We start from the raw sequence: 11,335 nt of genomic DNA on the forward strand, positions 1-11,335 counted from the left end.
ATACGCCGACCTTACACAGGTAATATTCTCCCGTGACAAACATGCCCCATGCAGGTGTGAGTGGAAGCCCCGATTGCTCAGCCCGGGATCGGCGATTGAGGGCTCGGGCCAAGAAATGTCGGGACAGGCGCAGCCCCCGTCGCGGTGACGTCACGGCCCGCGCGCTGTGCCCGGTGCGGTGCTGCCCCCTGGCGGCTCGGGCCGGGCCCACCCGGAGCTTCCGCCGGGACAACGGGCACAAACACCGAAAAATTCAACTTTAACTGAAAAAAGCGTGGGGAAAAGCAAATTCACTGCCATCCTACAGCCTGTAGTGTGATAAGGATGCTAACCTGAACCACAAACTGTGTTCACTGTTTCACCAGGACAGCATCACACATTCTGAGGCAGTAAATAAGAACAATAATTCTTGGTCTTGCTTCCGACAGAGGTGACAAGGCAAACACTTATTTCCTTTTAATAGATGGGGAAATTGGGTACTGGGAGGTTCATGTTATCAAAGATTAACTGGGAAGTGGGAAGGTTTGATGCTGGGATACAGGTGTGCTGTGTGGCTCCCTGATCCATTCATTATGTCACAGCACTCCATCACTTCCACCTTGCCAATGAAGACAAAAATGAAATTATTCTTAGCCAAGGTAAATTCTGTCAGCTATCCCAGACATTTCATAGGAGTCATCTGTCAAGGACAGAAGCCATTTGAGAAAAGAACAAAAGCTGATTCAGTAATTTATTTTCAGAATTCTGAAGGAATGAACCAGTGGGACAAAAGTACCACCTAATTTTACAGAAATATGGTGCAGGTTCTATTTTGATGGTTTTCAATAATATTTATGCAATTTAAAGTGATTACTGATGAGCCATTGCTCATTGCCTTGCATTAAAGAAGTATAAGGAATTGACATTTTCCTTCAGCAATTTAATTGTTTTCAAGTATTCTCAGATGAGATTTCCACTCCTCACACTGCTCCAGTGTACCTGACTACCATGACTTTACTAAAATTGAGAGCACTGCTTGTCCTACCAGTAATGGACATTGAAAAATCTCATTCTGAAATTCTGCTTTGTAAAAAATGATTTCTGTTTCCTCAGTTGCTCCTGTTTTTTCCTCTCCACCTCTTCTCTCAGGGCCCTCTCTCTAAAGGTCCCTTGCTGCTGCTCTCCAGGTTCTCTGCAGTTCACCCAGGCTGTTCATGAGTGTAAAACTCTGCTCCAGCTTGTGCTTTAACAGGATCCAATAATTACTTCCTTCTGCTTTTAATGGAGATTGTGAAAGTTTCCACGTTCCAAAAAGACATCTGCCTTTTTTTGTAACATGCTGCTGATTTGATCTATTTTGGTCCACTACAACTTCCAACATCTCTTCTGTGGAACAGATGCTCAGTGAATGACACCCAAATTTGTTTGCCTTGTTCCAACAATAGTGCTGAGCACTTGAATGAGATCCCAACAAGGCACATTATGAGCAAGTTATCCTGATTGCTGTGAATCTAATCATGCTCTGCTTCACGCTGTTGGAAAGCAATTTTGCCTAAGTGTGACCCACATTTTAACTTTTGTTTCAGTTTTTAATCCAGGTTTTACCACTCACATACAAAACCCCCCTTATTGTTTCAGATATTGAGCAGTGCAAAGTTGGGAACCTCACTGCACTAAATCATCACTGAATTTCATGGAGTGTCAAGGCAGAGCTGTTTACAGTCTTTGGCTAATTTTATAGCTGTTTTGATTTGTAACTGTGAATCCTATCCTCCTGTTAAATTATTACACATTATTAAATTACTGCCCGAAACCAGAGTGCTAAAATAATTCTCTACAGTACATGTCAACTTAAGTGACTCATTCAAGATGAAGAAAAGGCAGAAAATCTTCAGAATCCTTTCAGCTTTTGGCCCTTAAAGTGGAGTACTGGACTTGTTCTAGGAAATCCTGAAAACTGTACAATTTTGGTGAATTTTAAATAGTCATGCCCTACAGCTCCTCTACCATTGCTACTATTTTACCTCTCATACCAAGGAAGAGCCCACCAAAAAAATTAACCAACAAATCCAAACCAATCAAGCAACCAAAAATGAGAACGTGGAGACTTGAGCCTATTAACAGTGCAAGTCCTGACTCTATCCTACAGAGTCCAACAAGCTCAGAACATCTCTCAGTTATTTAACTGCCCCACACTGAATTTTGAGGTCACAACATCCACTCAGGGTGAGAATTTCTTCAGTTCAGGGAAAAACAACAAAACAAGAAGTTCCTAAAGAAAACCCCACCTGAACTGTGACATTAGCTGACACATAACTGTGTTCTGCTATCAACAGCAGCCCAGAGATCCAAGTTTTTACCTGCACCTTAACAGCAGGTTTGGAATTAGACCCCGGGATTGAGCTGGGCTTTGAAATTAGGCACACACCAAGGGAAAAGTCATTCAGCCTAGTGAAGAAATGAAATGTAGAATAGCCTGCACCGCATCACCCAACAGGAGAAACTCACCCCTTACATGAGTAAAATAGGTATAGGTTAAAAAAACCCCAACAGAACAACAAGCCTGACAAGAAAAGCCCCAGAAGGTCCTGAGAGCTTGAAAAGGGTAAACATAAAATGTCACAAAGTTCCATTTATTATTCTCTACGTTACCTATGCAAGTTCAAATACTCTTATCTCACAGCTGAGGACATCATTCAGGGTCAGATTATCTCTAATATAATCTTTTTGTTTTGTTTCAAAACTCAGAATTCCTAAACACACAGACAGTAAACATGGCAATAAAGAGACTTTCGTACCAATGTGGTCAGGGAATTTCTTTTCATGTAAAGTCTTTCCAAGTACTGCAGCCCCTCATCCTTCAGCAGCTCCAGAGGGAAGTGATGGAGATTTCGGTAATTTAGGAACAAGTTCTTGTGCCTCTCCAGCTTTGCCTCAGAGATTGTTTTACACAGCTCTGATGCCATGACTAAGCACCACATCTACTGCATCGCATCTTCTGAGAGCAGACCCATCTCTAGGAGACAAAAAGAGGAACAAAGCCCAGTATTACCAAGGTGTAGCTGTGCCTTCTTCTGCAGGAAGAGCTTCTGATTACAGATTATCTGATAATTTACCTAAACACACTTGTTCCAGTTAATATACAAAGTCCCCAGAACATCCACACCACAAGCTATGTTAGAAGCAAGTCTTTGGCTATTTTCTGGATTAAGTTTCAGTGCATTATAGGACCTGAAATAATAAAATCTTTGGGTATATTTAACGCTTTCAGTTTCATCCATGTCCTATGGACCTTTCAGATTATTTTGTCAACACTGCCACCACAAAAAGAATTTTAAAAAATCTTCTATTAATCATTACTGATGTTCCACATCTATCCTGTCCCATGTGCTATAAAAAGAACCCACAGATAAGAAAAACACACTTAGCAGAGGATTTTAGTCTCAGATAAGTAAAAAACACCATTAACTTTTAAGGCAGTAAGACAAAAGGCAATTAAAGTTTGAAATGCTTTCCCATATAAAATTCGTGGAATAATTTACCAATTGGAAGAGATAATCGGGATAGATAGCCAGTAAAGCCATTTAAAAATAATACACCAGTATATGAGAAATTTGAAACTTGCAGTGAGAAAATTTATAAAGGGTTAGATAAGACAGCAGATTCTCAGCTTGCTCTACTAAAAATAAAACCAGAAAGAACAAAGTGTCAAGCTTTAACTGACAATTTCAAAACCAGAAAACAAAAGCAGAAAGACAAATTAAAAATTAACTCGTATTTGAAACCTGACTTTATTCAACTTGTTTTTCACATATAACCAAAATTCAAGTCATTATTATGCTGTCTAAATTTAGACAACAACAACGCTGCATCTTTTCAACTATCTCTTAAAAAACATAATAAACCAGACTATTCATTAAAGTTATCATTTTGCTACAGACTTGTGTATTTAACTTAATTATATACACATTATTATTGCCATTAACGAAAGGCAAAAGGACTCAGAAATGTTATTGTGTCCCGCCAATAACATTTTCTATTTTAGGTCAGTCCTTTAGTGAAGGAGGTTTCTGATCATAACAGACATTGGAAGTGAAGATTCTGAATCATAAATCATAAATCAGATGATTTATGATTTATTTTAACCATGATAGGCACGGTACACAGAGCTCCAGCTGAAGACTGACAACATAACCATACGTGTAAATCAAACTACTTCATTAATTTGAGTAGTTCCCTTGATTTGCAGATAACAGCTCTTAGCAGTGATCTGTGCCCTTCTGGAGCAATACACATTCGTGGGGTTTTTAAGAGGTTTTTAACCTTCATTAGCTGTTCTAGGGAACAGGGCACACACACTGGCCCTTGGCACTCCTAACATTAAAGCTCTCTTAGTCCAGAAGAAAAAGGAAATGAAGCCATTACAATTCCCAACTCTACTTCTGTGATCAGCACTAAAATAATTCCTGGAAAAGCATTACATTTTTTAATGGGTATAGTTTGAGTTTTTATTATTAACCTCCACAATATAAGACAAGGTAAAGAAAAGCTCATCTTTCTTTTTCTTAATCAGAAGCTGAGAAATGACGAAACAAATGCATAAATATCCAATTGCCTTCCAGTTTGTCCAGAGATGATTTTCAGGTGTCCTGCACTCTTCACAGAGTTGTGACTCCATGTAACAATTGCACATTTCGCCATGGCACACACGGATACACAGACACGCAACGCCACAGATGCAAAGTCCACTCACAATCTACGCTGGCTCTTACTTCAAAAGAACCTCCTCCTACTCCCTTCCACCACCAGGCAAACTTTTTCCTCTCTCAATTATCTTTTTCCAAGGATGAGGTGCAGCCTTACCAAAGAGGAACAGCCACAACCGTGGTCTTTACGGGGAGTAAAAAAGAAGGATGAGGGCTGACAGCACCCAGTGACCTGTGAGGGGCCGGGTCCTTCAGGGAAAGGCGAGGAGGAAGGGGGCACGGGGGAAAAGGGGGTGAATGGGGGAGAGATGGGAAGGGGAGGGGAAAGAAGGGCATCGGCCAAGGGGCACACGGGGAAAAGAAGGAGAAAAAGGGGAACAAGAGGAGAATGGCAGAGACAGGGGGGATCGGGCCCGGCCACAGCGCGTACCCCCTCATGGAGAGGCGCTGTGCCCGCGCGGTCCGGCGAGCGGACAGCAGGGGCAAAACACCGGAGACAACCTCCCACCGTCAGGACCCGATCGCACTGGCCCTGCCCCGTCTCCCCCTCGGCCCGGCTGGGTCATTGCCACTCACCGGGGCCGCCGCAGCGGGAGCGGCGCCGCCGCCGGCCCAGGGACCCGGGGGTGGAACGGGCCGGGCCGCGCGAGACCGCGGCCGCCGCGCGGCTCTCGCGAGACACCGCCCCGCCCCGCCGCGGGACGCAGCCAATCACAAGGCTCCGTCTCTCCCGCCTCCCTCCGCCAGCCAATGGGAGCGCGCCGCCCCTCAGCGCCACGCCCGGCCCTCAGTGTGGGCTGGGGGCGCCGGGCGGTCCCGGTGCTCGGGGGTTCCCGAGTGTCCCGGTCTCTGCCGGTGTTGAAGTGTTCTCGGTGTTAGGGTGTTCCCGGTGTTCAGGTATTCCCGGTGTTCAGGTGTTCCCGGTCCCTCCCGGTGCGACTCCATGAGTGAATATGTGGGCTCCACTTGCCTCCCCAGGGTGTCCACTCAGCCCCCGGTGCTAATAAGTCATCCCTGCTTAATCGCTGATAAATGAGAACTTTATTTGCTGATAAAAGTTGTGGTCAGGGACCTTTGGTGCAGCTGCCGCTGCCTTCTATTTCTGTGTTAACAGCAGAATGGAGACGCTCAGGAGTCCTACCTGCACCCACAACCTGCCCTTCGTGACCTTTTTTACACGATAGTTGTGGAAATGTTTTGATTTTAGATGTATTCACACACACAAGGATGACACATAAAGGTGTGTTTGTGTCTTGTCAGTTCTCTGCTGACAGCAAATTCCCTCATCCTCGGGGTATTTAACATCACCGGGTATTAAAAAGTTGCTTTTGCTGAAGATCACCTCTACCGCTGGCTCAAAAAAAGAATCTCAGCTGCAGAAATTCTCCTCCTAGTTTCCACAGACTAATTAACATAAACTGGTCCAAACAAGATTCACACAGCAAGTCTGCAGGGTTTCCAAGATGAACACCTTGCAGAAGACATTTCTTCCATACATTCACATAACTTTCACTTGAAATAAATCAACATGGAGAAAAGCTTAAGATCTTTTCCCTTGCAGACTCATTTCTCTCTTTTTCAGTTCTAAATAAAGAATAGCAGCCCTTAATGGCTCATTTGTCATTTTCCTGCACTTGAAAGGCAATAATTGATTGTGACAACTACACTTGCTCCATCTTACTTTGCAACTGCAGTCTTTTTGGAGTTGTTTTTTCAGAAAAAAAAAAATTGGGTTTTGTTGAAATAATTTACCCTTCAAAATTCACCATCCTTCATATTTATCATATCATTCTGTACACAGGATTTCTTACTGTGGTTGATAGCACTTGTCTCTTTTTTGCAGCTGATGTTACAAAGTGGCCTGCTTGTAGACCACCATGGTTTTAAAAACAGCAAATACATCACACTTTTTAATGTCACTTTGGTCTCGCACTATAAATACCTGAGAAATTAAAAGTTAAGCTTATTTCAGACCGAAGTAGAAGCTAAATATGAGGACTTTTAGCAACACGTTCCTCAGAGAGAATTCAATGTGTCAAACCAAATGTACTTCTCCAGGATATTGAGTCATTGATCAGGACAGAGACACTATCCTCTACTGAAATAGAAAAGGAAAGATGAAGCTTTTTTTTCCTGGGAAACCTGTTCTCAACAGAGCCAGGATACTTAATGTGTTTATTTACACACACGTTGAAATGGTTTGGTTTTTTTTGGTTGAAGATTTTTTGGGAGAGTAACACACTGGAGATAAGATTATTGCACTCTGATATTGCTGAGAGCAAATTTTGTCTGTTCTTTTCTGCTCACACCAACACACATCACTTTTTCTTGTGTCTTTCCCCCTAGAAGATGACCCAGGATTCTCTCTTTGTTGTTTTGTGTTTTGAATCATCACACTCACTCATTCTCTGTTCTTTCCCCCTCAGCCCATGCCATGGTGATCTCTGAGAAGTGCTGCTCTCACACCCGAAAGCTGATCCCCAGAGCTCCCATCCTGCACAGCACAGGTGTCCAGGCTTGCTGGTGTAGTCACAAGGCTAAAAATGATGAGCAGAGCAGGGATATTGGAATCTGATCTGGTGAGGAGAGCATTTGCCTCATGGTTGCCAAGTCATTCTCGTCTAACTTGTCAGACTAGTGTAATCTCTCTGCTAAGTAAATTTTACTGTTTCTTTACCCTAATTTAATTCTTATTTTTGTTCTTCTGAGAGCACAGAGGGCTTGACTTTTCCATCTTGCTGAGAAAGATGGCTGATTTTATCTTATGTAAAGAATTATTCTTTACGTAAGAATTATTCTCATTATTCTTATGTAAAGAAACTAATAAAACTTGCTTTGAAATGCCAGTTTAAAGTAGATCTATTTAAGTAATCTGCAGTTGTCAGTGACTTGAAGATCCACCATCTTCAGTGGTTTACTGAACAAATCCAATAGCTGAATAAACAGGCACAGCTTCACTGGTGATCTCTTGTGTGTGCCAAAATCACACAAGGCAGATGAAGATAGTGTGAATAAAAAGAGATGATGCTATACCAGATCTATTACCCAAGGCAACTAATTGAGACTGACAGCTGTGGGGAGATGCAACTGGAAATACCTTTGCATAGTAAAACTTTATGCAAACATTTTCTTTTGTTTTGCCAAGTGAAACATAAAGAAATAATTTTTATTGAGGTTTTTATGGCAAGTTTCCTAGCTTTCAATGCCACAGACTGACAAGATCCAAAGTATCTCAGTGAACTTCTGAATTTGAGTCCTGAACACAGTGAAGTTCCACCTCCCTAATAATCCTGCATGAGTCTTCTCCACCCAGTGCTGTGGATAGCACTTATATTGAATCATGTGCATTAAATTAGACTCTGTAAATTTGGAATATGATAAAAATACCCACTTTGCAATTAAAGGTCAGTTTTTAGCAGCAGGAAAATGCAGTGTGATTGATGCACGACAGCAAGAGAGTGTTTCTCCTTTAAGGTCGAGTAATTACCAAGTATTTTTATTCTCTGCTCTTCAGTGTGTCAAGCAGCAGTACAAAATAGGCTTTCTTGGACATCACCACGCTCTGAGAATCATGGTGAGGCAAAAATCCATCAGCAAACACTGAGCTCCTGCAGCTCTGCTTGGTGCACAGAGGTCCTGTGGGCTGGAGGAATCTTCTAGGCTCAGACCAATGCAGTGCTCAACAGATGGAGTTTCAGCTTTCTTTACAAGTGTCAGCACAGGTGTGTGAAGCAGTGTGACCCACTGGACTGCCTGGTGCATCTGCCAGCTCTCACAGCCACTGAACATCTTTTCCATGCTCAGACTGGAGAAGAATCTGCTTAACACATGCTTGGGACATTTGGAGTGGCCCAGGAAAATGGCAGAGCTCTGTTACCTGGCAGAGTTCCAGCACAGGGGCTGAATGATTTGTGCTGTCCCACTGTCTTCTGCTTATACCTAGAAAATTAACATTGCCTGGAATTTTGAAAGCTCTCAAAGTGAACATTGCCTGGAATTTTGAAAGCTCTTATGCAGTTGAACATGCAATTTCATTTTTCTGCTCTTACAGACACCAAGGGGTGCTTTTCTCCCTCACCTGAGGACTAATAACTTCCATTTCTCTTCGAACAAGAGCCAAGGGCCTCCTGTCCCCATCAGGTTCTGCAAAGACTTGAAGAAGCAAAGAGAACATTTCCAGTTTGCATCCTTTCTTGTAGAATTTCAAATCTTAATTCTTCTTATCCTTGTTTTTACTTTACACTGTCTTACATAAGATGTTTTCAGTCAATCCAGATTGTATATACATAATGATACAAGATTCAGTTGGTATGAATGTCAAGAATTTTGGATCTATTCTTTCCACAGAAGGTTTATTTATCATGCATCATTTGTTGATTTGTCTCTTGTACCAGAAAGAATTAAACTCTGTTTGGTCTTTACTAATGGAGAAAGAATCCATTCTCCAGAAAGTCCTTGTTCTTCTTAGGTGGTCTTTTGTAACTTCCAGTTAGTAATTTCGGTTTAGGGACAAAGCTCTCTTACTGGAGTGGAATAAAGTTACAGTGACTCATCAGTCCTGCTAACTTTGATTGCATAAATGTTTTAACTCTGACTTCTGCAGCAGTACAAAAGTGGGAAGGCAGATGGAGCTCCTGTACACCAAGTGCCAGCATGCCAGTATTTAACATTTAGACATCATCCACCTTTGGCTCAAGCAGTTTTATTTTCAGTTTATTTGTTATTGTATTTGTTTAACTCGAACTGACTCCTTTTTCAATGGCTCAGTAATGCTAATGAAAAACCTAATTTCAAAGGAAGTTATTTGCCCTGTCTGGTATGGTTCAAATCAGCATTGCTCAAAAACAGTTTCTTGCTAATTTGGGCTGAACTAATTTTTGAGGGAAATTTCCTGGTAATCACATTGATTATGTTGTGCAATAGACTCCCTAAGAAGTAATGGAAAGCACTGGTAATTTGGACAGGCTGCACTTTGAATGGAACAACCCCAATACAGAATAAGCAAGCAGTGGATTTTGTCCCTGATCATGCAGTTTCTGCTCATTCTAAATTCCCACTGATCTAATTAATCTCAATTGGAAAAAGAACAATGCCTCACTGACTGCCCCAGAAACCAAATTCCTCTGTTAATGTGTTAAGCAAATATAACAATAGGCAGAATCAACATTTCTGCCTCTGCTCCATCAGGAAATCTCAATATGGGATCACTGCAAAGGTGCCAAACCAGCCAGCTCTCCATGGCTTTTCAGTTTAGTCCTTTAAAGACTGTGAAAGGAGCATGAGGCTGATGTGGAGGTATCTTGTGTTACCTCTTGTTGACAAGATAATCACGGCTTTCAAATTAATTTAAATTAACCAAATATTACTCTTCAACTTGCCAACACTGCTGTATGTTACAAATGCATTAATTAATAAAATTTTGTTTATTATTTGGAATTCACTTCAGGAAACTCTTTAAACTTGACTGATTTGTTTAAAGTCACTGAAAATATTATCTCCAATTTTTCTTTGTTCAAACCAATAAAGTAGTAAAACTTAAACAGCAAATTTAGACAGCACATGGACACTTATTAATTTCAGGCAACAAATAGCATGAAATGTTCTTTGGTCTATTTTTATGTGTCCTCAATAATATTATTTTTCACTACTGCCCTCAGCTGCCATCGAAGCTCTGTGGTGGTGATTTCTCCATCCTCCTGCCTGCCCAGGTTTCCTTTCTTTTCATCTTCACTGCATTTCCCCAGTCCAGCTGGCAGATCTGCTAAGTTCACAATAATTGCCAAAAGATTCCTGGGTATTTATAATGATTCATTGGATCTAATTTGACCAAAAGTTGTTATTAATTCAACTGAAATAAGCAGTTTTAACATTAAGCATTAATTATTCTGAAGTTTTTCCTTCTTCTAGATACCAAACCTTCTTCAATCTATGTCTATGGCTGCCTAATGTTATTTTCTTTTTTCTCTTAGCCATTTATTCTTCTGAGAAGTCCCATGACCTGCTGTTGAAACAAAGTCATATCTTGTAAAGAGACTCCCTATCATCAGCAAAGCTCCATTGTTCCCATAAATTTACTTTAAAACTTTGATAAAATATTAAATCCCTATACTCTCACCCACAGAGTTTCATAATTTTAGCACATATAGGCTTGAAATGAAAGCATTTTAGTGACAATACACACACTTGAAAGAACATTTTTATCTATTTATGAGATGTTTGTATTTCTTATGGAAAAGTTTCAAGTGAGGTGCCAAATGTCTTGGTTGTGTAAGGTGACCGGTTTTGTAATTTTATTCCACCATTCATTTCAGGAGGGTGTTAACTCTGTGACCTGTTACATTATGATAGAAATGAGGCAGGTGGTGAGCTATTTTTCATTCCAAGGGAATATAAATAGTGAAGGGGGGCAGCATGGTGTATACACAGCTCTTTGATTTATGCAAGCATATTGTGGAACTTGTTTGAGGGAAGTCAGATATAGAAATATTCTGCTCCTGAGACCAGTGGGAGATTTGCTTTTAGACACCTTGCAGGGTTTGTCCTTTTCATGCAAACCATCCATCTGGTTACAGCTGGGATCTGACCTTTCTTTTTGTTGAAAACTCTAGGAATAGCTTGAATATACACCAGGATGTTCCACGTGTTGGGGA

At 41.3% G+C, this 11,335-nt stretch overlaps 1 protein-coding gene across 5 annotated transcripts in view; it reads right to left on the bottom strand.

Annotated features, from left to right (window-relative positions):
- LRRC28 (leucine rich repeat containing 28) overlaps positions 1-5,381 on the bottom strand; it is a 50,579-nt gene extending 45,198 nt beyond the window's left edge. For 2 of the 5 annotated variants that reach the window (XM_063412349.1, XM_063412347.1), the window contains exons 1-2: positions 5,262-5,381; positions 2,778-2,995 (exon numbers count right to left, since the gene is read on the bottom strand). In XM_063412349.1, the coding sequence (XP_063268419.1) occupies positions 2,778-2,960 (183 nt within the window). In that variant the 5' untranslated portion in view covers positions 2,961-2,995; positions 5,262-5,381. The other 3 variants (XM_063412350.1, XM_063412351.1, XM_063412348.1) reach the window with 2 other exon arrangements.
- Between the last annotated feature and the right edge of the window lie 5,954 nt (positions 5,382-11,335).

Source organism: Prinia subflava, chromosome 15, assembly GCF_021018805.1.
Source record: "Prinia subflava isolate CZ2003 ecotype Zambia chromosome 15, Cam_Psub_1.2, whole genome shotgun sequence".
In the NCBI taxonomy this organism is placed as follows: domain Eukaryota; kingdom Metazoa; phylum Chordata; class Aves; order Passeriformes; family Cisticolidae; genus Prinia; species Prinia subflava.